The sequence below is a fragment of the Thunnus albacares genome, chromosome 18 (assembly GCF_914725855.1).
Source record: "Thunnus albacares chromosome 18, fThuAlb1.1, whole genome shotgun sequence".
NCBI classification, from domain to species: Eukaryota; Metazoa; Chordata; class Actinopteri; order Scombriformes; family Scombridae; genus Thunnus; species Thunnus albacares.
In genome coordinates, this window is record NC_058123.1 from 5,486,659 (window position 1) to 5,514,030 (window position 27,372).

General features: G+C 39.7%; 1 protein-coding gene across 3 annotated transcripts; it reads right to left on the reverse strand.

Annotated features, from left to right (window-relative positions):
* Positions 1–578: 578 nt before the first annotated feature.
* Positions 579–27,153, reverse strand: LOC122968569 (kinesin-like protein KIF2A). 3 transcript variants are annotated; one of them, XM_044333918.1, is made up of 22 exons: positions 26,946–27,153; positions 25,950–26,044; positions 24,622–24,741; positions 22,756–22,785; positions 22,450–22,504; positions 21,472–21,591; positions 20,391–20,491; positions 17,670–17,765; positions 15,622–15,676; positions 13,911–14,073; positions 13,744–13,834; positions 13,596–13,659; positions 13,415–13,506; positions 12,132–12,274; positions 10,481–10,685; positions 7,387–7,497; positions 7,221–7,288; positions 5,463–5,546; positions 4,249–4,393; positions 2,823–2,924; positions 1,496–1,631; positions 579–1,372 (listed from the first exon to the last, which is right to left on the reverse strand). In XM_044333918.1, exons 1-22 carry the CDS (start codon positions 27,004–27,006, stop codon positions 1,287–1,289), a joined length of 2,223 nt encoding a protein of 740 aa, XP_044189853.1. In that variant the 5' UTR covers positions 27,007–27,153; the 3' UTR covers positions 579–1,286. The 3 variants fall into 3 exon arrangements, with proteins under 3 accessions (XP_044189853.1, XP_044189852.1, XP_044189854.1); XM_044333917.1 differs by having other exon boundaries at positions 5,457–5,546; XM_044333919.1 differs by lacking the exon at positions 22,756–22,785 and having other exon boundaries at positions 5,457–5,546; positions 26,946–27,152.
* Between the last annotated feature and the right edge of the window lie 219 nt (positions 27,154–27,372).

The window sequence follows — 27,372 nt, forward strand, 5'->3', positions numbered from 1 at the left end:
GACAATAAAATGATGTATGTGACCTTGGGCCAGTTGCAAAGAGATATTTCAGTCTGGTCTCTTTAATTTGGCTCTTAGATGAGACTATGCATGTCGGACAGAGTCATAAAAATAAAGACAGGCTTGTTTTAAGCTGACACCAACGATAGCTCAGCACTAAGAGCTGTTATCTGCACTGCACTGAGATTTTGTAATACTGGAAGTTTATTGTTTTGTTGAATTTTCACAGTAAAATGTCCTTGAAACTGGAATTTAGAAGTCTACTAGTTAAATGTAAGTCACAGTCAAACAGGCTCCAGGTTTTAAAGATTATGTCTCTTTAGCATTTAGTCTTTTCATACAGAATATCACTCTTTAACTCGTTAGTCAAAGACACAAACCACAAATAATCTACCAATCACTGAGCACTCAAGTTCCCACAAATGATTAAAGCAACACGAAATCAATTAACATCTACTGTCTGTAATATATCAGGAATAAATAAAGTGTCTGTAGTAACAAAAAGGGCAAACAGCTCAAGATAATCTTAAACATTTTTAAACTGAATGTTTTTACAGAAATAATAAAACGAGTCCAGCAACAAGAAGTAGCCTGTCTTTATTATGGCAGATGAAAAATCTGTTGTCTGTAGATGTATTTATGGATCACTCTGAAATGAAGGTTTTGCGTCTCAAGTTTCTTTGATTATAGCGCCCCTGTCAGGCCGATAAATGTAATGTAAGATTAGTTTTGTGTTTTAGGCTTTCTCTCAATCAACCATATATTACATACAGTATCAACACAAACACACATTTGGCTCATTTTTTGTTTTTTTTTTTGTTTTTTTTTTATACACATAAAGTCGATAAAGCCCTGTTCACCCCTGAGCTGAAACAAGGGGAAGAACAGGAAGAAAATCCTCCAAACGAGGCGCGATATTGCACAAAATGGCAACAGCTGTTTATAAAATTGGCCAAAGTGAGGATATCCTATCATCGATCCTATAAAAATGTTTTTAAATCAAATAATTTATCATCTTTTTTTTTTTTTTTTTTTTTGGCTTAAAATGAAGCACTTGTGACTTAATGACAGAAACCTTGTAAATACACTTCACAGGAGGATGGAAGGTTTACAGGTGGACGGATGGATGATGGGAAGCGATGGCAGCCTGTACAGCAAAAGTTTTTTGGGGGGGAGAGAGAGATAGAGAGACCACATACACACATATAGACTGTAAGTCATAAAATCACAGCTGAGCTAAATCAGCTCTTTCATCAACAGTTGAATATCATATTTTTTTTATGTGTCTATAGTGCACGAGGCCTCTTGGGGGTTATTTGTTGGCTAGCTTGCTCCTCTTCCTGGAGCGCAGAACGGAAAGACTTGACTTTATCTGAAAGAAGAAAGAATAAAACACAACTCACGACATGATAAAATGATCAAGAATAACATATATAACAATATTATAAAGCTGTGTTTACCATCTTTAACATGCGACCGGACAAACGATCTTTACCTCTCAGCTCGGTGAGGATGTCGATCTTCTGATCCAGGATTTGTTCGAGTTGAGTTGCGTAAGACTCGACATCGTAGTCCACCTCCTCCGTCATCTCCAAAAGCACCTTCTCCTCTTCCAGACAGCGGATCGACTCCTGTGAGGAGGAACGCCGCAGTTTAACACCTTCTGTGCTGTTTAAACTTTATAACCTCGGATTAACAGAGTGGGAATAAACGCCTTGCTTCACTGAACTGTGAGAAAAACAACTAACATGAAAAGGACACTTGGAGGAATTTCTCTGGTATTTTAAAAGAGGTTTAGCTGGTACTTCAACATATTTCAGTAATACTTTAGGTATAAAAGCTGGTGTAATAAAGAAAGAAGAAGCACTTGAGAGTGATGAGACTTTCTTCAGAGCTAAAAGGGAAAACAGACAACATAACATAATGTACATGTGCTTATTAAGACCAAACTGCAAAGTTAGATTTGTCAATACAGTATAACTCCTCTCCATATATAAATTAAGTTAAACTTATCCTACAGTATGTTGTGTTTTTTCTTTTTTTATTATACAGATTTTTCTGCATATCTAACTTTTAAGAGTGGGGGAAGTTTTCCTCAGAAAAGTATTTACTGTATGTATACTGTTGCAGATAGCTCACTAAAGAGTTTGTAAAGATTCTTTTCTAACCTTGCTAGCAGCTTTAGGGATGGAAATGTTGGTCAGTCGATCACTTTAGTCCAGACTGAAATATCTTAACATCTATCACATGGAGGATGAATCCTTATGACTTTGGTGACTTTTCATCCATCACCATCATCTGGTCAAAATCTCATTTTGTGCAATACTTGCAAATCTGCAGCACTAACGACATTCCCACCAGTCCTCTGCTGTACTTTATGTTTAGTGCTACTTAGCAAATGTTAGCATGCTAACACGTTAAACCAACATGCTTAACATGGTAAACATTGTACCTGCTAAACATAAACATGCTAGAATTATCAATGCGAGCATGTTAGCAGGCTGCTGTTGAGCATTTAGCTCCAGTGCATCCTCGAAGAGCTGCTAGCATGACTGTAGACTCTTAGTCATGTGATTCAATACATTCTCTACTTCATACATCCAGTTACCCTGAAAGCTATAAATCTGATGCTTTTTCCTTCAAGCTCTGAAGAAGCCAGACTGTCAGCTCATGGTATCCCTGCTTTCTTTGCTAGTTTTTACACTCTTTTTCTACTTAAAGCTTGTCAAGACATCTTGAGTAGAGCTCACTGCAGATTTGAGCACTTAAGTTACAAAGTTGACATTAGAGTAATAAATGTATCCCTGCAGGATCTGCTGTACCTGGAACACGGCCCTGTGATCCTCCAGAACCTGCTCCTCCATCTCCACCAGCTGAGACACGGCCTCATGGAAAGTGAAGAGCTGCGGGGAAACCTCTTCCTCCTACAGAGAGCACAAGTGACACTGACCTGAAGGTCTGCAGTTTGCAATCCAAATATTGTGTTACGAGCACATTCGCATCACGCCGGTAAATTAATCTTTTTCTCTCTGCTTTAGTTCTCCAATCTGACATAAAACAGCTTTTTTTTTCTCGCTCAAAAACTGAGCGATTTTACAAAAATGATGATGTAAACTTTAAATCTTCTCTGTGATCATTTTAAATGTCAGTATAGCTGAATACACAGCAGAGCTTTTATCATTAACCTGGATTTATGTTAATTTGTCAGATGACAGCGCAATTATAAAATAAAATGATTTTATTCCTGCAGCGCTGCAGTAAAGTTTATGGTCCCCGATTAAATCACTATTTCATACTCGTTCCGTTGACTGACAACAGAAACAAAAACATATGTAAATGAGACCAACTTTATTATGAATTATAAAGCCTTCAAACACAGTACAAGTGATCACAGAGGACGAGTTCCTTCTTTTCACGTGTCGATACAGCCGATGACACTGCACAGCTGTTGTCATTAACCTGTATTTATCTTGATTTTAACGGATGATGTTGCACCATAAAATAGCGCCTCGGTCAGCAGACTGTCTCTTACTTCTTACCAGATGTTGACTGTGACGTAGTTTTGTTGTTTGCCAACTACAACAAAGGGCAAATACCACGTTATGTTGTTCAGAAGTCTCCACTAAAACAACCTGAAATGCTCGTGTGGACACATAGTTTAAAAAGACGTACAGTAGTGTAAGACTACGTCTGCTAAATTCTAAAATGCAGTTTTCGAGCACCAGGCGTTTCAGCTCAATTCTGCAAACATCTCCGTCCACATTAAAACGCCAAAACTGGTAATTTGTCCTCCTACTGGGCGTGTGCGTAGGACAGACTGGCGCATCGGCCAAAGAAAACCAGCAAAGAAGAAACGGTATACTATTCCTGTTTCTGCTGTGGCTTCCTGACATTTAAGTTTATTGCGAGCAGATTACAACATTTTCAGGGAGAGAAAGGTGGTCGATAGCTATGTTTAACTCTAAACAAGCGGCCAAAGAAGACAATAAAGAGAACGACACTCGCAGGAAGCCGTCCATCTCTTCAAGGTTCAGTTCAAGAAAACAAGCCGGCGTTTTCAGATTTACACATTCTGGAGGCTGCTTTTGAAAAAGCTCCATTACGGGAGAAAAATACTGTTTTAGTTTGGACGAAAGGCCAAAACAGAGAGAAAAAGATCAGCCAGCTTAGTGTGGACGTGGTCTAAAACCAGCTAACATACAGCTGAGTGAACTGGTGGGAGCGTGTGGGAGGGTGTGTTTGTCTTACATTCTGTTCACAGAGCAGCTTCAGATCGTCTCTCTGCGGGGAACTCCCGACTCCCCACTGAGCCTCCAGCACCTCCAGCTGGTTGATGTGTCCTCCCTGGCGGCTCTCCATGGCCGCCGCGGGGTCCACTGTGAGCTCCTTCACCCTGACAACACATCAGTAACGTTACGGTGCGGCTACTGTAACCACCGCTGGGAGGATCTCGTGATGAGCAACAACACGCGTCAGAATAGTCGGCGGCTGCGACGACACAGACATGCTGCTCGGGGAGGAAGTGATTATAAATGCTGCGAGAGGTTTAAGAGAGAAACATTTGGACGAAACTCATAAATAATATAGACTCGGTGCAAGTTTCAGGGGAAAACTGTTAATGCAAAATATGGCTGCAACTACAGATTATTATCCAGATTCATCGATTCGTTTGGTCTGTAAAATGTCAGCACAAGTTCCCAAAACTCTTTAAGTTACTTTACAAAATGTCTTGTTTTGTTTGACCAACAGTCCAAAACCCAAAGATAATCAATTTATTATCATTAGAGGATAATTAAAACCAGGAAATATTCACATTTGGAAAGCTGGAGCTCAAAAAATGACTAAAAAAATAAAATTTTTCAATCATCAAAATAGTTGCTGATTTATTTTCTGCTGATCAACTAATCGATTAACAAAAGATATGATCTCTTTCACTGGCAGAATCTATATTTTAAAAATGGGATATTCTGCCAAAGTTTCTATATTTGTTTCACTTCTACCCCCACAAATCTATTTTATATGGAACAACAAGCATCTGAGGTTTTGTTCATCGTTCTTGTTCCTTCCAGACTTGAAGTGGCTGAATTTGCAGTGATGCTACTGAGCAGCTCAACTACGATCAATCATGTTTTATTTTTCTGTCACAGGTTGAACGGAGCTAGATTATTGTTTTCCTGATTCAAATTTAGCGCTACATCTTTATTTATATTCATCATAATGGTCAGATCCAAAAATATCCACATCCGTGATGCTGCAACCTGCTTTAAAAATGACTAAAATGATTATTAATTATTAAAATAGTTGATTTATTATCTGTCAATCAACTAATCTATTAATTGACCGTTGACTGAGTTTTGATCTCAAATTACTCTAAATTACTTCTGAATGGTCAGGAAGCAACATCATGTGGCGGTATGCTGGTAACTTGTGGTGAAACATAATAAAAGTGATCATACTCATACGTAGGGGAGAGTTCAGAGCGACCTCCTCCGCCTCCGCTCTGGGAGAAGGGAATATCTGAGGGACTGATCCCGAACTCCTTTACTCTGGAAACACGGCAGGAGAGAAAACACACAAAAGCAAGAAGAAGAGACAGGAGACGGTCGTGTTAGACGCTGAAATCTCACATTCATATAAAATCATTCAGTATGAACGACTGAGGAAGGAGGAAGACGAGCAGGGACACAAATGTAACAGAAGACCAGCTGACTGACCGATTCACACTCAAGATATAAATAAACGTGTCACTGATGCTGCTGCTGTTATAGAAAACCAATGAAAGCTACTGAGGGGTTGATAATTACAGTATTGATCCGAATATAAGACAACAACACCTGTTTTTAGAAAAAGACTTCTAATGGACTTATAGACACTCGCTAGCCAAGCAACATTAAGGCTACAAACAACCCATAATGCAACACTCTCTGTATTATTCCATTAACACTCTTCAGGAAGAATATCTGATGTGGCAGCAGGTGGCAGATTATCTGAACAAACAGTCCTTTTACATTTATCTCCTTATCTTATCAAGATGATAAAAACATGTTATTGAATATTGTTGTGTTGCTTGGCAAACTTTATATACTTGATTCTCCAAAAAAAACCTTCATATTCTTTTTAAAACATTACTATTTGCAGGAAAAGATCATTATTAAAGCTCAGACATAAATAAATCTCGACAATATCAAAAACTTGGGACACAGAGCTGTGATTATTCTATGTTTTTGTTTGTGATGTAAGTTATGTTATTTTTTTGTGTGTGAGTATTGTATATGTGTTTTATGTTTGTGTAAAATAAAACAACTCATAATTGTCTAGTCCAGAGGTGTAAAACTCATTTTCACCACGTCAGCATAATCGTTGCCCTCAGAGGACCAGATGTAACTTTTAAATGTAACTAAATGTAATGTAAAATAAATGTAACTACTCCTTAATGTTAAATAACTCTGAATGTATTACTTGTTACAAATATTATATATATATTTGCATAGATGTAAAAAAAATATGTTTGCTTGTTGCTTTGTAATTATAACATAAATCTTTTAATTTGTCACATGACTCCATCAATCAACGATCAAACTATCCAAGAGAATAAAGAAAAATAACATCAAACACAAGTTATTATTATTAATAACTTGTTGCTATTTATTATTATTATTATTATTATTAACACACCGCAGTGTTTTTGGTTGTGGCTTTCGTGAACAAATTCTGCTGCGATCGCAGTTTGCCTTTTATTTTCTTGAAGGCTATTTTTTGGCGTACGTAGCTCTGTGTTTGGCGTCAAAATGCCGATGTAGATTGTTCTCTTTGACCACAGACGACGCCTCGTAACACAAAGGACGTAAAGGTTTTTTCTCCTTGAAGCACAAACATGTATTTCTGCTTCCGTCTGCATCAATTTTTCTCTTTCTGGACATTTTTTGGGGTCATTATTTATATTTCTCAATTCCTCTTGTTGGGAAAATCACATTGATGTGGATACATTGCAGTCTAGTGTCGGGATACCCTCACTTCCTGGGTAACATAATCGGCATGCATTGTGGGAAATGTAGTTTTCAGTCAATGCCCGCTTTACAATCAGACCTTTTTCTCTTGCGGCCTTGAGTTTGACACACATGGTCTAGTCCTTGAATATAAGACGACGAAAGTTCACATTTTTTCTGTCTTGGACACAGTAAACATTTATTTTCTTTCAGTTCAGAAGAAGGTGTTTTTACCTGTTGGCGTATCTCAGCGTGTTCAAGGTGTTTTCACAAGAAGCCATCCCGGGAGAGATGGTGGCAATCTGTGGAGGGAAACATCAAGAGAATCAGATCAATATATATACGATCAGATCATCCGAACGTGTTAAACATGATCGGTAACACCTGCAGAGCCTCTTACCATGCATGTTCTGGAGTTTTCTCCTATGAAGGAGTCTCTCAGCACTTGAGTTAACTTGCTGGCTCTGAACGGAGTGTGAGGTTTGTTTCGGCCCAGAGCTCGAATACACTCCTGCAGAGAGACAAGAACGTCATCAGAGAGACAAGAACGTCATCAGAGAGACAAGAACGCCGTCAGCGGCTGCCTGGAGCGACGGTTTGTAAATGTAAAGCTCATCAGTCCTGAAATAATTAGTCTACAACAGTTCTGCTAATTGTTTGACTGTTTAAATAATTTATCAGGAAGATATTCTCTGGTTTAAAGTTCTTCAAAGCACCAAAGGGCTGCAACTAACTATTATTTTCATAATTGATTCAAATAACAGTCACTTTCTTGGTTAACTGATTAATCTTTTAGTCGATAAAACATCAGAAAACAATTAAAAACACCCACAAAAAATTCCCAAAGCCAAAGATGATGTCATAAAACGTCTTATTTTGTCCAAACATCAGTTGAAAACAGTGTGAAGACAAAGAAAATTGGAAAATCCTCACAGTTGAGGAGGTGGAACCATCACATTTTCGGCCTGAAATGATGATTTGATTATAAAATAGATGCCTATTAATTTCCTGTTCAATGACAAATTGATTAATCGACTATAAATGGAGCCTCGTGGTAGTTCAGTCAGTTTATAGTCACATGATCCAAACATCCTCCAATCATGTACTAATGTTCATGACCTACTTCTCTCTAAAGGGGGTCTATATAAACATTTAATGCTCATTCAGGCTGCACCGATGTTTCTTTTTAATGTGTTCATGTTTGTGTATCTCAGGCTCCGCCGGGGGGGTTTATGAGCTCAGTGAATCACATGAGCGCAGCTACAACACCAAATTAAATAGTAAATGTGCTGCTTTTATATAGATAGCGCCTTCCTAGTTTTCTGACCACTCAAAGCGCTTTATATTATACTGCATGTCAACATTCACACATTGATGGCGGAAGCTGCCGTGCAAGGTGCCGACCTGCTCATCAGGAGATTTAATCTAATACTCATTCACACACACAGCGACGGCGCCTTCAAGGAGCAATCTGGGGTTCAGCATCTTGCCCGAGGACACTTTGACATGCAGACCGGAAGATCAAACCGCAGATCTTCTGATTAACGGACGACCTGAGGGGTTTTACTACGAAGCGAGTTCAACATACTCAGGCTTTCTTTGTGTGAGCTGGATCGACAAACCCTAAACTCACGATCAGAGATAAGTGCTATCACGACTTTCTTTGTTAACTCAGGCTTTCTGCTTCAGGCTCTGTGTGCGTCCCCATAAAAGGGGGCGTTTGGCGCGGCGTTTGACTCTTTTTCAACACAAAATGGAGCGATCGTGTGCCGCCTGCTTCAGTCAGGAGGAACAGATGATTATAATGCAGAGCTATGAAGAATATAGATAACGCTGTTGCTGCAAATAAGGTGAGAGAGGAATACTGGCAGAACATTCCTGATGTAAATTCATTCATTAAAAAACAAACTCATTAATTTATTAATTACGTAGATAGTTTGTATACTTATTTTACCACTCAATGCGTCCCACATCCAGAGCTCTTAAACTTAAATCTTGACGCAGCAGTTTTAAACATTAAACTGTCTGACTCTGTCCCATAACAAAGGATAAGTGGAGATCACTTTAGATTCTGACCAAATCAAAGTGAGATTAATATTATAGATTGAATATTATCTGATAAATACCAATAGATTAATCTTTTTTTTTTGTTCAAAGTATTTCTTCATTAATTTTTTTTTGTTTGTTTGTTTTATTTGAAATACAGTTTGATATATTGTAACAAAATCCCATCCTGCAGGTAACCCGAACCTCTTGCACCGTTACAAATTTACAATATGACATCAAATCAATGGTACATATGATAAAAGACTAATCAGTTTTCTAATTGGTGTTAATATCTGCAGTACCAGCAGTGTTGAACGGACTTCAGGTAGTCAGTGAAAGGACGGCGCTTTTTATTAAGCCGAGACTCAGAACATAACCTGCTCCGGACCAGGTTAAGTTTGCGGTATAAGTTACCATGGTGATGTAGCCGGGTTAAAAGAGAGACACCTTCATGACATTGAAAACCCTGCAGGCTCAACATACCTCACTAACCCACTAATCTCTAGTAGCTACACCTCTCTGCTCTGCCTCCTGAGACACAGAGCTCATTAAAACGCATGATGTTAACATGTGTCGTGGTTCTGTCACTGGTTCTAGAGACTCTTCTGAGTCTCTTTGTATTCATTGGTTGTCATTATCCATCAGATGCCCTCAGACTTTCTGTTTTGAGTTGAGAGACTTTGTCAGTTGGGTTGCCTTTATTGATCAGACTGTGCTTATTGTGTTTGTTTTTCTGGTTTCTCTGTGTTCATGTACTCCTCCTACTCCTCCTCCTCCTCCTCCTCCTCCTCACACCTGCCCTTGTCTCACTGTTCTTCTCCAGTCTGCTGTCCCTTCACACCTGCCCGGTATTATCCTTCGTTAGCTCTGCCTTGCTCCCAGAGTCTTTCCCAGCCTGCCCTCGTGTCACCTGTTCCTCATTCCCTTATTAGTTCAGTTAGTGTTTAAGTCTTGGTTTAGAAGCCAGTCTCTGGTTCTGTTTAGATGTCTGCCTTTACTGCGGTTTGCTGTTCTGTCAGCTTTTGTTTTTGTTGTTGTTGCGACTCCTAATAAAGAGTTTTCTTCAGACCTGCTTTGAAATATCTTTGTGATTCAGACTGTTGGTTGCTATTCAGTTATGGGAAACTGTGATGGATATTTCTCTACATTTTATAGATTAATCTACTGTAAAGATAATAAGATTTAAAATAACAATCACTAGTCAGTCAACTTATGTGGAATCAATTATTATGTAAATGTAGAATATATATATACACAGCATCACTGTTTGATGTCTAGGAACATCAAGCTCAGCACAGCAGGAAGTAGTCTGTGTGTGTTTGTGCTCTCCATACTTAACATTTGTGAGCTATGAATCAATCAAAACCTAAAGTGACATAAACAGCATCCAGGCAGGAGAAACAGTTTACAGTAAGGACTCGGGTATGTGAGGTACTGAAGAGGAGAACCTTGAGTGCCAGCAGGCTCTTGTTGATCTCTGCTCCTTCGAGACGAGTCTGGCGGTCGGCGCTGGATGTGTCGGCTCCTCTCTCGTTTCCCGCCAGGTCAATAAGGGAAAACTTTCCGTGCATCTTTCCCCGCCGGCGCAGGATGATCTGGAAGACGGCGTGGCTTCGAGAGGAGTGGGCGTTCGCCGAAGTCTGACCAGAAGTCCTGAAGAAGAAGCAGAGACACAAAAAAACATAAAGGATCAGTTCACAATATTTATAGCATTTAATCAGCTGCTGTTAAATGTAAAGATAGAAAGATTTGCAGCTGTTTCTGAAGGCTGAGCTGTACTCATGATGGAATATGTGGCTCCAGACTCCAGAGCTGCTTTGCTGATGTGAGACGATCATGTTTCCATCAACATTTTCATCTGGCCCATAAAAAAAAAAAAAAAACCTGAGTGGAAACACTGCAAAAACGTTTTCACGCCTGACTGAGGTGGAAAAGTTTGTGTATCAATAAAAAGAAGATGCAATGGAAACAGAGTCGGTGAAAACATCATGACGTTCATGAAGCTTGTGACTGAAACGTCAAGTCAAGTTTCCACTGAAGAGACGAAAACATCAGATCTGTGTGGAGCCATGAGGAGACTGTGACCTTCCTCAAATGAATACATGAAACAAACCTTCACCTTCCTCCAAATATAAAGAGCATCTTAAGATTTCCAAGATCAGAGCGATGTGATCCTGTAGTCACTTGAGTCAGTGTCGGTCAGGACTGAAGACGACAAGTTTGAAAATGAGAGAAATCTGTGACAGTGAGGTTATCAAACCTCTGTAGCTCCTCATCTCTGCTGGAGGCTAACAGCTCCAGGCTACATTAGCTGCTGCTAGCATAACACACACGAATCTCAGACTGAGCTGTTGGTGGTCAAGTTGCATTGTGGGTAATGTTGGCAAAACATTGTAACAAGGAAGAAGAATGTGTGGAATAAAAAAAGACGATATGTTTGTTTCTGCTGCAACAAATTTTATCTTTTTTTTTTTTAAACTGTCCATCATGAGTCTGATAATGTTATTGGAGTGTAATGTTAGCTCGCTCAGCTTCAGACTGTGCAGAACTCTGCAGTCCTGCTCCTGACGAAGACCAAATGCTCTTCTCATATCACCCCAGTTTTGGTGTCTTTGCACTCGTAACCAGTTTCCTCCAGAATCAATTTTAAAATCAATCTCTTTACTTACAAAGGTTTAAATGAACGGATGCCAGAGTACGTCAGTGAACTTTTAACTCTTACAAAACGCCTCTTAGATCAGCCAGCAGGTTATTTAGCTATTCCAGGTTAAAGTCGAGGGCTGATTAAGCTTCCGAAATTTGGAATAGTCCATGTCTCAGATTTTAAATAAAGCCTTAAAACACTTTTTTATAAACTCACCTTTTTGTCTGACTACAAGACGTATTTGTTTGCATGACACAGCTGTCATGTTACCCCCAGATTTAATGTTTATTTTACTGCCTGTTTTTACCTTACAGATGGTTTTATAACTGTATTTTATGTGTGTAATTGTATTTTTTGTGCTCCTTTCTTGAAAAGTGCAATAAAAATGATTATTTTGACTACCGACTGCTCTTGTTGCTGTTTTTATAGAAAGAATCATTTCCTCTGGTGTTTACCTGCAGCTGTTTCCCACTTCGATGAGTTTGAGGACGTCCTCTGTGCATTTCACCTCCCTCTCCTGCAGCCCCACCACCTGCACCTGCTGCTTCCCGTCCTCCAGGACACGTAACTTGGCCTTACGGTTTAGCAGGTCAAACACCTTTTTCATGCAAAACAAAACAAATCAGTTTCAGTATTTCAGCCGACGTCTCTACAGCTTTACTTACCGGAGCAGCTGTAATGTATGAAATTGTAATTTATTAATTGATTAATCTTACATAGACACACATGCACAAATACATCAGGGTCTGTACACACACTGAAAGATAAACTAGGACTAAAAATATCCGGTCAGAGTTATTTATGAAACCTCCAACAGTGACTTTCAGAGAGGAAGAAGGACGTCTGCTAGAAGAACATGTGACGTTGACACTTTCAGCCACAAAGTAGAAATTAAGTAGAAATGTGTCGTAGTTTTCTTAACACTTTGGGTTTGTCGTATTAGACAAAAGGAACATTTCAAATGCAGAAAATAAAGTCTGTGTCGGCTTTATGTGGATATGTAAATAATCTATGTAAGTTATTTAAATTAATATGCTGCTAAAATCAATACATATCTTAAATCTAATATTTACTCATAGTCGACTGTGAAGAGGAAACCGCTTGCATGGCTTAATGGAAATGTCTCTATCTTCTACAGATTAGAGCAAACAGGTCGTATTTTTACAGCGATGCTATGAGCTAAATGCTAACATTAGCATCATAACATGTTTATATTTAGCAGGTATAATGTTAACTCTGTTCATTTAGAGCTGCAACAATTAGTTGATTGATCAATTAGTTGATTAATTGATTAGTTGAATGACAGAAAATTAATTGGTAACTGTTTTGATAATCGAATAAATATTTAAGTAAGTTTTCGAGCAAAAATGACCAACATCTAATGGATCCAGGTTCTTATAATCGAGAATTTTCTGCTTTTCTTGGTCTTAAATTATGGTGAATTCAATATTTTGGAGTTTTAGACTGTCACCTAGTGCTCAAGGATACTATGATTGTCATTTTTCATTGTTTTCTGATGTTTTATGGACCAAATAATTAATTGAGAAAATAACAGGCAGATTAATCGATGGAGAGATGAATATGCAGCCCAGTTAGCTGCAGCCCTGCTAACATTTGCTAATTAGCACTAAACACAAAGGGTTGATGGGAATGTCATTAGTTCTGTATGTATGTAGTCATAAGTTTTAAATAAATTAAAATAAATATAATAATTAGTAATCATGTTAAAGACACTTGCCTTCCCGCTGTAAATCTCAAAAAATGTGGCAAAGACTTGGAGATCCAACTTCTTGTAGTTTGGCTTCTTTAACATGAGAAAGACGTCTCTGGCTGCACAGTGAGAGAGAAAGAGAGAGACGTGAATAAAGTCAAACACACAGAAACGATCAGAGCAGCTGATGCTGAAGGGTGAAACTGACCAGACAGCGCGTAGATCCCTTTAGAGCAGTCCTGGTTCTTTCCTGAAAAGTCGCCTCCCATCGTCTGAAAGGAGACACGACAGAGTTACAACAAGCAACGAGCAGCGAGGACGTCGACTTCCATCGGGTCAAACGTCAAAGCACTCACGTGTGTTTTCCCACTTCCGGTTTGTCCGTACGCGAAGCAGGTCGCCATCCCTCTTTCGAAAATGGTCTCGACCAGCGGCTGAGCGGTGAACCTGCGAGCGGAAGAGCTTCTGTTAGTTAAGCAGGACGCCACAGCGGCAGCAGGTCAGAGCGATGAAGACACTCTACCTGTAAACCATTTCGTTGGTGGAGTTCTCGTCGAAGGCGTAGTCGAAGCGGAAAGTTTGGTTCTCCAGGTAGCGGGTCAAGTCGACTTTCTGCTTCGGCTCGTGGACCATTACCACGTCTTTACTGGGAATGGTGATCACATCCAAATCCTTCACTGACAACTCTGAAAAGAGGCGGGAAAAAAAAGACACATTTTCCCCAAAATGTTTGTTCCTGTGAAAACGTCGCAGGTGTTTATGTCACAAAAACATCTGTATTCAAATTTACACTGGAAGTAGGCGTCACGCACCCGATGGACGGCTGAGTTATCTTTTTGTTTCTCCCGGTGTTCTTTGTCTTGTACTTCCTGTTTTATTTTGACGCTCAGCTCTTGTCTCGTTTCAGGTCCTTCACTTCCTGTCCTCCTGTGTGATTACCTGCCCTGATGTGTTGCACCTGTGTCTCAGAGTATTTAGTCTCAGTGTTTCCCGTCCGTCTGTGCCGGTTCGTCTTGTTTCCTGTGAGCCTCATCGTTTCCTGACCTGTTTTTGTCTTTTAACCTACTGGTTTGGATATTCTTGTTTTGCTGACTGATCACCTGCGTACCGACCCGGCTGTGATTAAAGGACTGATTTTTGAACTTTTCCCAACTGTCTGCATTTGAGTCCAAACTGTTGTTCAGTTCTTGACAGCAGGCGAAGGTCCTACAAACATTTATACTTATACGCATATGTATAAGTTTAATTACCCACATAATATATAAGATAACATTAGTGACATAATATTACAACCATAAATTACTCAAATAAATACTAATTTGTATTTAAAACCCATCAGTTCCTCATTAGTTGGACTGTCAAACTTCAATTTCTGATCATGAGGTAAAAATAAAAATATTAGAGTTTTATCCTGCAACTGATGAAAAGTTATTGAGAATGAATCCTGATTATTGTCTGAATATTGAACTTAAAACTATCTACAGATCTGTGTTCTCAGCCTGTAACCTGTATTTGTATTGCAAGACATTTTGTTTCATCAGTCAGGTTTAATATTCAAGCATCTGTCAGTCATTAAAGCCTGTAAACCACTATGGATGTTATAGGAAAGAAATAACATCACTCTCTTCATTAATACAGTATTCAAGTTGATGCCCAGAAAATAATAAATGATCAATCTCACATGCTTCAGTCTGAATATGATTACAGATATTTACCAGATATTTACATTCTGGCCAACAATGCAGATTAAACCGTCGTCCATTAAGATTTTAAATAGTAGTGACTAAATGTTGTGTTGGTAAAACATCACATCGTAACGGAGCATTTTATCCATGTAGTCGGGTCTATGTTAGCATGTGTAATACTGTCGGTTTTATGTTGAACGTGTAATATTACTTTACTGATTTTATTGGTCTGATTGTGGGTTTTTTTCTGTTGAATTTATGAACTTTGGCCTTTTTTAAATGTATTTTTATGTGTGAATGATGCTGCAAAGTATGTAAAAATGCTCTTTGATGCAGTGATGCTGATGCTGTCGGGACAATAAAGTCTATTTTATCTAATTTATGGTACGTCTGCATCATGGAAAGTCACTCTGCTTTGTCTACTAACAGTTCCTGTTTGCACAGATATTACTGAATAAAATGGAGATTGTTGTTCTGTATTTTATGTGAATGATGTGTTTATACTCTAAGAAGTGAAATGCAGCTACTTACTGATGAGGCTCCACTTACCCTTTTTATTGAGAGGACGCGCTCGCACACACACACATATCCGATGCTCCTCGATCTGAAACATCAAGAGGCAGAAATAAACTACACCGTCTTATACAATACGTTGTTTAGACTCTTATATAGTAGCTCTTGTCAGGAGTTGCCTCATTCAAACTGTATATTATCAGATAAAAAGCAAACACTCTCATGCTTTAGTGTAATTTTCCATTTAAATCCAGAGTTCCCATTTTAAGTCCCTTACAGTAGTTTTAAGGTTGGAAAAATCATCTTATTCCACTCTGACAGTACTACAGCTACTTCAAGCTCTTCTATGAAGCTATAAGATATTTAAAGACTAACTTAATACGCTTTTTTGTTACCTGTTACCTTATGTTCCCTCACGAGGCCTTAACCCTTAGATCTTCCTCTGCAGGCTCACTTGATACCCATAAACTGACCCAAAAAGAAAATCGGAGATGCAGTTTTCCTCGATGACGCTCCCAAACTATGGAACGCCTTAAAGACATTAGAGAAACAGTCTCCACCTCCTGGTTGCACCTTTCTAGTTAATTGACCAAATATGGCATCACCCGTGTCCCTTCCTGGACAACGATTGGCCTGAAGCCACATGACCATATATCCAACCCGTCTCTGTAGACGCCCCATTGGCTGATATGTGTCTGGATGTATATGATTGGTTGTCTTAACTTTTTTCATATTGAACTTACTTTATTGAAATGTTGTTTGTAATGTGTTTGATGATGACCCTGATGAATAAAGTTGTTCTTCAAACTACAAGTGTTGCTGCAGTTCTCATCTCTCCATCGAAAGCTTTATTTACACTTAAAACATCTTTTTAACCTAAAGCCTTTCTATAGTATGACTGCTGCACCATATCATATATTAAAACACTTTATTCTATTTTAAGGTATTTTTATTCTTTTTCATGAATGATTATGTCTTTTATTTAAGATTTTTAGCTGTTTTTCCTCTATTTTAACGTAAAGCACTATTTCTCATTTTATTCTACGTGTGTATTCCTGTTAAATGTTCTCAATCATTTGGTTTTTTTATCTTTTTAATGTAAAGCACTTTGAGCTGCATTTTGTATGAAAGGTGCTATACAAATAAAGATCATTATTTTTATTATTATTATTATTATTAAATCACGCGTACAGTCACTTTATTATATTATCTATTGATCTTGGTCTCATTGCAACATAGTTTTATTTTTCTTTGTCCAGAGAAAATCCAGTAATTGTGTCCACTTGACCCCAAAATAATATGTGTGAGAGTCTCTGACGTATCCTGGGACACGACGCAACGCAAGCATCACTACTGAGAGCAGCAAGTAGAAATGTTACAGTAGTAAGAACGCAGCCTCGACTACTGGTAAGCTGGTAGTTTACTTCACTGCGGCTCATTAACATCAGTTCAAACGGCTGTTAACAACCATCTCGGCCGTCGGGGACTAAAGTTACCGTCACTGCTTTGAACTTCAGCCGGTAAAGACGATGCTTCAGGAGCGGAAATACGAGTCACATCTGCAACTACGGTTCTATGACTTCTTGATATTAACATGTCTGAAAATGGTTGAAATGTGCAGGTTAGACAACGGGAGAGACGGAGGAACAACCAGTGAGCTACACTGTTCCATAAACTGGAAATATAAGTGCTACAGTATTAATAACATAAAGAAAATAATAAGAGTTAAGATGAAAAAACCTCCCTGAATAAAGTTTTCAGCCCTTTTTTTAAGAGTCTAGGGGTGTCTGATGGTTTGCAAACTGCTCTACAAGCATAAACATGTCTCGTGCATCATCAAACTCAGACTGACATATCTGGTATCTTTGGAAACTTTGGGATCTCGACGGGTCAGTGGGGCTGAATCTCAGACGGGCAGACTGAGCCTTTTATAGGGGATTTTTTTTCCCCTCACATCTCTACTCTGGATTATACGGTAATCTTCATTTAATTAGACGTTTGTGTCTATAAACTGTGCCACAGGATCTTTCGCGAGAGATTTAAAATACACTGACTCTGCAAACGCAGCCCTAAACCAGACTCACCAGATCATTAGTGGTTAAAGGCCTGTAGTCCAGACTGGCTCTGAAGTCTCTGATCATGCACATGATTTCATAGTTTGGTAAATTCACATCCACCTCCTACAAAGGAACAGAGAACAAATATATTGAATATATCTTATAAAATGCTCTTAAAATAGCAAAGAAGTTTAGCAAATTGTCTTCTTTTACACAAGATATCTGTACAGGAACAGCAGAGAAGCAGATGTTCTTTATTTGTAATGTGGGAAACCTTTTACAGATCTACACCAGTGGTTCCCAAGATGGGGTTCAGGACTCCTACAAGGGTCACGAGATATCTCTAACGGGTCCCAGAATGAAAGCAACTGTCACGGTTATGGCTCTAGTTTCCCTTATGTTCACCTGTCTGTCTGTGGATGCAGCCCAAGTCATTTAAATTGCATCCATGTTTCCCTCGCTTGGCGTCTTAGTCCCTCCCACCGAGGATGCACGGAGAGACGCAAGGAAACCAAGCGAGGAGAGAGGAAACGAGGAATCACAGCTGGATCAGCTGTCAGTCGGCTTTAACAGCTGTAGAGACTTGTGATGGAGTTCGTTTCTGCACACATGTTCACTGTGTTAACACTAATAAAGGTTCACAGTTATCACCGCTAGAGCAGCTGTTTCCTCTCTGCAGCCTGTTTCCTGTTTAACAAACACCTAAATAACAACAAACATAAATAAAACCTGCGTTCTGCATTTATACTGAGTCCTGCTCAGACACACAGGAACCATTTCTACTGGCAGAATGTGTTTATACTATTTATTGATTATTTGCATGTGTATTTTTTTGATAATCCTGATGGTGAATTCATTGATCAGAGCGTCTTCTGAACACTGGAAAATATGTATTTGGCTAAATGTTTCAGGAAAAATGGAAATCATAAAAACTCATATCAAACGTCGTCACTCAGGAATGTTCAGCCTCACATGTGACTGAATGGAAATGACGATAAATGATGTAAAATATAAACGTGTTTAAATGTTTGTTTTATGGATAAAACTAAAGTCAAGAAACAGTTTAATGGAGGAAATAACAAGATCATCTTTCTAATAAATGAAGAAAGTTGTTTATGGTTCTTTTGTTAACAGATTTTTTTTAACTAGATGATGAATCAGAAAACAAAACATCAAACTGAGTGATTCACTTGAATTTAATCTGTAATCTGTCTCCACTTCAGTATGAAACTGCAGTGATGTATCAGATCAGTCTGATCAGCTGCAGCATCCAGTCAATAACTGATATCCGATAAGGGGGCGTGTCAGCCGGTAAAAGACTTCCGTGAAAGCTGCTCTCGTGTTTCCTCGCTCCTCGGAGCAGAAATAAGAGACTTTGGACGCCTGTCAAGATGGCGCAGCAGGAACAACTTCTGGTTCAGGCGAGGAGCGAGGAAAGATCAGATAAGAGACTTGAGATGCACCGTCCGTCTGTCTGTCTGCGTCTGGTGGCATTGGCGTGTCACTCCCTCCCCGACTCTCCTGGTTCCTGGCTGATTTCACACACCTGTCCTCCATCGAGCTCATCATCCTGCAGCACATCTGCTCCGACTCTTCGCCAGGTCGTTGTTTCTGCCTCAGCGGTAGCTTGTATCAGTAACTTGTATTACAGATTATTATTTCCGTAACTGCTGTTTCTGTCTCCGGTGCTCCTGGACCACAACTCGCCTGCCTGCCTGTCTGCGTGTTCTCAAGGCCTAAACGCACTGGAAGCGATAATTGACGCTCCTCTGACGAACTGCAAGCGTCAGATTTGTAATTCCAACACCACAGAACCGACACAAAGTTGTCATTTTGTCCTCGTATTAACCGCTAGTTGGATGTAATGAATGAATGAAAAGGAGGAAACTGTAACTAAGAGCGTCTGTAAATCATTTGTTGACTGTTTGACGGTTATTTATTTGTGCGTTAAAACATCACCTCTGTGAAATAATCAGAATATAACGTTTTACTTCTCTCATTCAGAGGTTTTGCTCGACTACCACCGGCTGTGTGCGTTTAGTCCTTCAGACCCACTACCACCAGCTCCCCTTCGCCGGCGCTCGCCATTCTCCCTCATTCGCCGCCATCCTCCAGCCTACAGCCTGCTTCCATCTACGTTCCCCTCTTCCTTGGCAATAAATCCTTTTCATTCATCTCAGTTCAAGTCCGGGTTCGGGTCCACATTACAAATCATTACGTTACTGTAAGTGTGATAAAAGCTTCAAGAGTAAAAAGCAAAGAAAAGTAATTTATCAATATAATCTGTGCAAAAGATGGACGGACTCCAAATGACGAGAAACATCGCCATAAAGAGTGTGATTTGTGTCACAACAAAATAAACAACAGAGCATAATATGATATATATCGTCATAGTGCACAAACCTGGCGTGAACACTGACATCATGATTGTCTCCTTGACAAACTGCCAAGAACGAGCCAATGAGATGCAGCAGAGAAGCGCCAAATGTGTCAAACAGCTTTACTGTATTTTTAAAACAGTCATAGCTGCCTGTTTGATTACTTTATATTCATGTAATAATGTCAGTTAGATAGTTATCTACATGAGAAATAAAGAAAAAGACAAAAATTCATTTATAATAATCATCTGCTTACAGTGATCAATTTGACCCAGACAGACGTTCACTATGAGCGGTTGTGTGTGTGTGTGTGTGTGTGTGTGTGTGTGTGTGTGTGTGTGTGTGTGTGTGTGTGATCGCTGCTGCTCACTTGTGCTCTCTTCTCTCTGAGCTCTTGCTGCTGAAGTCGTCTCTTCTCTCGTTTCTCCTGCAGTTTCTCCACTTCCTTCACACAGTTGGATTTCCTTCGTGCTGGAGAGAAAGAAGCAAAAAATAATCTCACAGTTTATTATTTCCTACTGAAGATGTAAATCTTTAAAAACAAGCTCACAAATATATACTTTTATTATTTAAAAAGGTTAAATAAGATCCCAAAACAGCTGGGAACTGTAGTTTTTAACAAACATTACTCAAAAAGGAGGAAAGTGCATTTGTTGGGGACTATTTTTAGCTGCGGATGAATACATATTTGGTGTTTTAGTCAGTACTTGCTCATTCATGTGTTTTTAATCATTTTTAAAGAACAGCGGAGCTCTACGGCACATTAAGATTGTCCACTCGCATATTTCGGACCTGATTCAGGCTCCAACATGTACGGATGTATTTGAGAAGTTGACATTGTAAAGAAAGAACAAGAAAAAGAGGTGAAATCCTGCTACTATTGTTTGTTTACGTAGTAACAGAGCGGGCTCATCAGGAGGCGGGCCTTAAAGAGACAGGAACTAAAACGGCCTGTTTCAGACGGAGGCTGAACTGAGGGGCTGCATAAAGAGCCAGTATAAGATTAATAAGGTTTTTTTTTAAACTGTAAATCATGCAAAAATATTCCAGTAGAGCCTCAGAATATAAATATAGATCTGTAAATGTGCATGATATGCCCTTCTAAATGTCGTGCTTATACAGTGAAAACAGTCTGACTCCTGTACCCGTTTGCAAACACGTATTAAAAGATTGATTTTTTTTCCACAGCAGCAAACATTTATGCTAAATCCAGCAGAAAACAAGTGCTGTAGTATGAGCAGAAATCCAGAGGTCGAGCCAGCGAGCGTGAAAGAGCCTTTGACGCCGTCACACACAGCTGTGTGGCATGACATCACTGCTTCTGGCCTCTGCAACAAACCCTCCAGCAGAAAATAACAACAGACACGCAGGACTTGGAAACGACTGCATGTAGAGATACATCAGAGAGAGAACAAATCTCTGCCCTGCTTTACCCGCGTAGAGAAACTGACCGTTCTGTTCCTTCAGGAGCGCCTGGTTGATGGCGGTCTGGGGAGTGATGGCCGGAGGAGGGGGCTCTGCCACTTGGCTGTGCTGGCTCGGACGGGCCCGGGTGGTTCCCACCGCCGCAGCTGAGGAGCGCACAGTCAACAATAATCACACGTTTATGCACATTTTTTACTGAAGAAACAGTTCGTGTGAAAACTTTACAGTGATGTTTGTGGATTATCTGCAGTAACAAAGACATTAAACCTCCTGCAAGAACATTTTTGTATTTTTATCCTAAATCTCTGACTTTTATCTGAGTTTCCACGTCAGATTCTCCAAACTCTCTTAACTGTATGAACTTTTTTGCTCGTTTCAGCCTGATAAATGTCACCTGTTTATGGTGAAGTAAACATTAATGAACATGTCATCATTAGCGTAAATAACATCCCTAAAAATTGCCATATAAGGCAACTTGTTCCTCTCCGTTTGTGGGAAAATTTCACTCACAAAAATGTGGTTAAATTTGCAGATTAAAATGACAGATATCACCAGCAGCAGATTAGATCAGCTTTAGCTAATTAATGTTAATCCAGCAGCTGCTAAAATGTTTGTTGGCTGGTTAATTTGCTTGCTTTGAGTGAAAAGACACATTAATCTGTAACACCACTCTATGACTGTGTGGATGGTAAATGGACATTTATATAGATAGTGTCTTTCTAGTCTTCCGACCACTCAAAGCGCTTTACACTAGATGTCACATTCACACACACATTCACACACTGATGGCAGATGCTGCCATGCGAGGTGCCAACCTGCTCATCAGCAGGAATTTCTAATCATTTACACACTGATGTCACAGCCGTCGGGAGTCATTTGGGATTCTGTATCTTGTCCAAGGAAACTTCTGCCAAACCGATTAATTGGTCGACCTCTAGTTACCTCAGATTCAGATAGTGGGTCAGTAGGTTTTTTATGTTTTCACACATTTAAATCAAACATACCTCTATTCTCTCGAGGAGCGTTCTCAGGTTTGGGTATTGCTGTAATTCTTCTGGTCTGAAAACAAAAAACAGAGTTGAATGAACAACAAACATTAGACTAACAACGTTTAAAGAAAACTACTGGATAAAGATCATCTGTCACATTCATTACTTCAACTCTTTCTGCACTTTTTAACTAATATATATACAGTACATCTTGCATCTTGCACGACTACATTTACAGTAGCAGATCATTCCTACACATTTCCCTTCACATTGTGCTTGTCATCGTGACTCCTCATGTCTTTGTTTGGCCTTGTGATCTACCTGCAGTCTGCAGCTGGTGTCACCTGATGGCTAACAGGGTTTCCAGGTTATTAAACTCCAGGCTGCTGCAGCTGTAGCGGTGTCTCTCTCTCTCTCTCTCTCTCCTCACTGCTTGCAGCTCTCTGCTCGTCCCTACAGGCTCCCGCTTTGGTTTGGGGTCATGTTGCTTTAGTTTCTTTTTCTGCACCTCACGTACATCTTTCACTCATGTAAACCACCGACTCTACTGACATCCAGACCCCAACGCGCTCTGTGAAATATTTAGTTAAGTCTTTAATTTGATTTAATAAACTATCTTCTGTTAAAACTTCTCCGTCAGTGCGTCTCTCTTTGTTGTGGCCACTGATCATTTATGTGACAAATAAAGATCAGTCACATTCAAAGTCTCAAAACTTTTTGAAGCAGTTTGCACAAAATTCATTTTGATGATCTAAACGCACAGGTTGGCAAAACTTTTTAGTTTTTTTATGCAGCAAACGCTCATGTAAAAACACCTAAAAGTGTTTCCAGACTTCACTAAAAGTACAAAAACTACGACTACAACAATAAGATGTGAGGCTTTCTCACAGTTTAAAAGAAAAGAAACTTGTGCTGTTTGAGACACATCTGTATAGATAATATTCATTTGGATCCTTGTGTGATAACATCTGGTGTGATGTTACACTTTGGAAAATACACTTATCCAAGAAAAAGGCTTCCCAAGTGGGTCAGTGGAAATACCAGGACAGGAGCTGTCAAGTGCAAAACTTTTAATTAATTTAATTTAATTAAAATTGAATTTTAATATGCTCAATATGTGCATGAATACAGACACTAAATGTCATAAAGAACTCAGTAAAGTCTTGAATCAGCAGCTACTCTGTGTTGCAACGTGTTTCGTCCTCAGGCAGCGTCGACGCTGCTGACCTACATGTGGATAAGTGGCAGAAATGGACGGATGGATTAACCGGTTGTAAAAAAAGACACTTGTCCATTGTGAGCTGATGAGATTCCTCACTACTGTAGCTGCAGTGGTGACTGTTTGCTGCACGTCTGACGGTCACTGAAACTCCACAAAAAAGGATTCAACAGTGGTTTACAGATGTTGAACGTCTCCCAACAGCCCGCAAACACAAACAAAAACATTTTATTACTAACTAACTGTCTGCAGGAGGGAGGAGAAAATATTCAAGACTTTTCTAAAATATTTTTTTTAATTTTAATACCTTCTCAGACCTTTTTTATAAAACTTTTTTGAGACCTGCAGATAACCTGGCTTTACTCCAAACTTTTATAAAACACATCTTATCAAGGAAACAGTTTGTGTTAAACACATCTACGCTACAAAAATTATCATTTAAATAAGTCACAGTTAATTAGTGACAACACAAAGAAGCATTAAGACACAATTTCTGAATAAATAGAAAACAAAAATAATGATACAAACTGAAAAAAATGACATCGAGTCTCCTCAAATTAAACATATAAACAAATAATTTACTGGCAACACTTTTCCTTCATGTGCCCCTTTAACATTTAAGACACTATAATGTAGTTGTAAGTAGATATGAAGACATTTTAAAGTGTTCATTAATGTACTTATAACTTCTCCCATGAAGACATATTTATATTATTACACCTGTGTTTTACTATATAGTCATTTATTATCTGTTTATACAGCAGCAAACACTTCTGAGTTTGAGTTTATAGTTGTTGACAAATACATTAATAAACACTTATATCTGCTTAAAACCACATTATCGTGTGTTAAAAACCATTTATTAACGGTTTCTATACTGTGTATAAATGTTAAATTGGGGCAGTTAAAGCAAAGCATAACCAGTTTATAAGAAAATGAGCTCTGACAGCAGCTGCTGGGGAGCAGACCTTGGGGACTTTGCTGGTTTTGGCCACGTTGGAGGGAGGAACAGGAGCCTCGGGACTCTGTGGTATCTCCTCATCTGGAGCAACATCTGGATTCAGAGCAAAGATGCTCTCCAGGTCGATCTGAGGCACACAAACGAAAATTAGTTATTATTCTTCTTTTTAGTGAAGTTCTTCACATTGTAATTAAATTATTACTGTTGGCTGGATAAATAGTTCAGACTGTAATCCTCCCTCAGCCTCCAAATCTAGACTTGTTTCAAGTTTGGGGTCGATTCACAGCTCCGGTTGCAAAACACAAGAATAAAAGTAACGTTATCCGACACAGATCCTGACTGTTAGAACCCGACACTTGAACTAGGCCGCAGACAGAGCAGAAAGGTCGACTCACTGATCAATCTGCTGCTGCTGCTGCTGTTTGTGTTTCTTTATGAAACTCTGATATCCGCAGACTGCTGCTCGGCTATTGTTAGCTCCCGGCAGACAAAGTCGACAAAATAGAATCTGGAAACCGTTCAGTCGACTCCCTCCCCAGAACTTCCAACTCTATATATAACCGGAGATGACACCTCGTCAAGTAACACAAACACGGAGCACAGATCAGCGTGTTTGCTGAGTCATTTCTAGACTGTTCTCCTCTCAAATTCACGATGAGAAACCCAGAGACAGGAAGCCACATGGGGTCACCACAGTCCTGTAAAACTGCAGCAGGTGAACATGTAGTCTAACTAATCACATCACAGTTTACAAGACTGTCATGACTCAAAACGGCTCATACAGCAGCTGTCATCTGCGTTACTTTTTGACTGAAAGTAACCTTTTTGTGCATGTTGTAATTAATCATTTTTAAAGGGAAAAAAAAGACCAAATTCTCTGATTCAAGCTCCACAAATGTGAATATTTTCTGGTTTCTTCAGGTTGTGGACAAAACGAGACATTTGAGGACGTCATCTTGAGCTTTAAGCATTTTCTGACATTTTATGGAATTGAAAATAATGACAGTATGTTGAGAAGAGAGATTGTGTGACAAACATTTCATTACTGATTACCCTAATAACTACCACAGATGCATGTTTATTTGCTGATTCAGTTATTTATAGAGGTGTGACAGTGGGTTTATTAAAACTGGAAGGGCGGGGGTCCTCTGACGCTGCATTTATTCAGGGGCCCAGACATCTACGGACACGCAATGTGTCTGAATGTAAGAAAAGTTAATTTAAATGTGTTTTGGTGACAGATATTCATAGATTAGTCCAACCTGAATGAGAAAATAGTGCATTCCAGTACCTACAGCAATGAAACATGTTATTGGGGGCGAGTGGCAGCTTTACCTCTTTTCCTTTGGTGTCCCCATTTTCGATCCACTCCACCGTCACACTGTCGTTGTCTTCATGCAGCGATGTGACCATCGCCTGGTGTATTCGTCCTGCAGTGGGGAGTTACACACACACAGAGTGAGAGAGAGAGAGAGAGAGAGAGAGATGCTGGGGGCCTGCTCAGTGCTGCACTGGACTGACTGTAGGGATAAGCTGCTGACATTAACACGTCCGATGAACCGTGAACTAACCACACAGCTCTAACTGAGAATATCTGCAGATCTTTACACGCAGGAACAAACAGATTAAATCCTGACACTGATGTAAGGATGCTGAGATGCTGATGGGTGTGGCCCCTGATGGATGATTAGAAGACTTTTCTGTCAGTCACTGCACAACTTCAAGACCCGCGTTTGCTGTCTGTTCATTTAAACAATGACAGCTAATTAATCAGTTGAATTTATACATTTGAATAGCTTTAAATGCTTTACATTAAAGGTTTTTGTGCCTGGTGAGATGCAGTAAGAAGGGGAGAGGCCCCCATCCATCCATGCATGCATGCATCCGCTAGCCCGTGATTCACAGGCCACAGCTGGATGATGCAGTGCAGGTTAGCGGCATGAATGTCATTCTTTACTGGAGCTATGATGTGCAGGAGGGGACGGACACACAGAGCGGGGCAGGTGTCAGTCACAGCCGGGGCAGAGGTACCGGTGGACGGACCCGCCCGCCCGGCCGGCCGGCCGGTAAGCCAGCCTGCAGCCGGGCCGCCGGCTGCTGTGAGTCTACATGACTGACAGAAAACAACATTTCTGCTTTTCTCTGCTCCGCTTTTCAAGACGCTGCGGAGAAGATGCAGTAAGTTAGCTGCCTGCTAGCTGCGGTGCTCGGTATCGTTAGCTCCTCTCCTCCGGACCCGCCGGATGGAGGAACCGTGTGTGTGCGTGTGTGTGTGTATGTGTGTGTGTGTGTGTGTGTGAATATGTGTGTGTGTGCGGCTAAGCTACGTACCGTCGCTCCGTTTTATCTCCACGTAAATACCCACGAAGATCTTCCCGAATATCCCCGCCATCTCCTCCTGCCTGCTCCGGCTTTTTTTATGAGTGCAATTTAAGCGGCGTGCGCGCGCGTGTGTGTGTGCACGTGTGCCGAGCCCGTCCAAGTTGTGCTGCTGCAGAAGCTGCTGAGGTCACTAGCGGTCAGGAGAGACAGGGAGGAGAGCTACTGCGCATGCGCGGGTGTAGCCCCAGAACAGAGAAGCATCTTCTGTCAAATCTTAGATTTTTTAAATTTTTTTATAAATAAATAAAGCAATCACACAATAAACAAAAATAAGAATTCTGAAAAAATGAATGAAAACAAATGAAGGAATAATATTAAAGAACAGTTTGAACTATAAAAGAAGCTTCTGTCAAATTTTACCTGCTGATTAAAAATT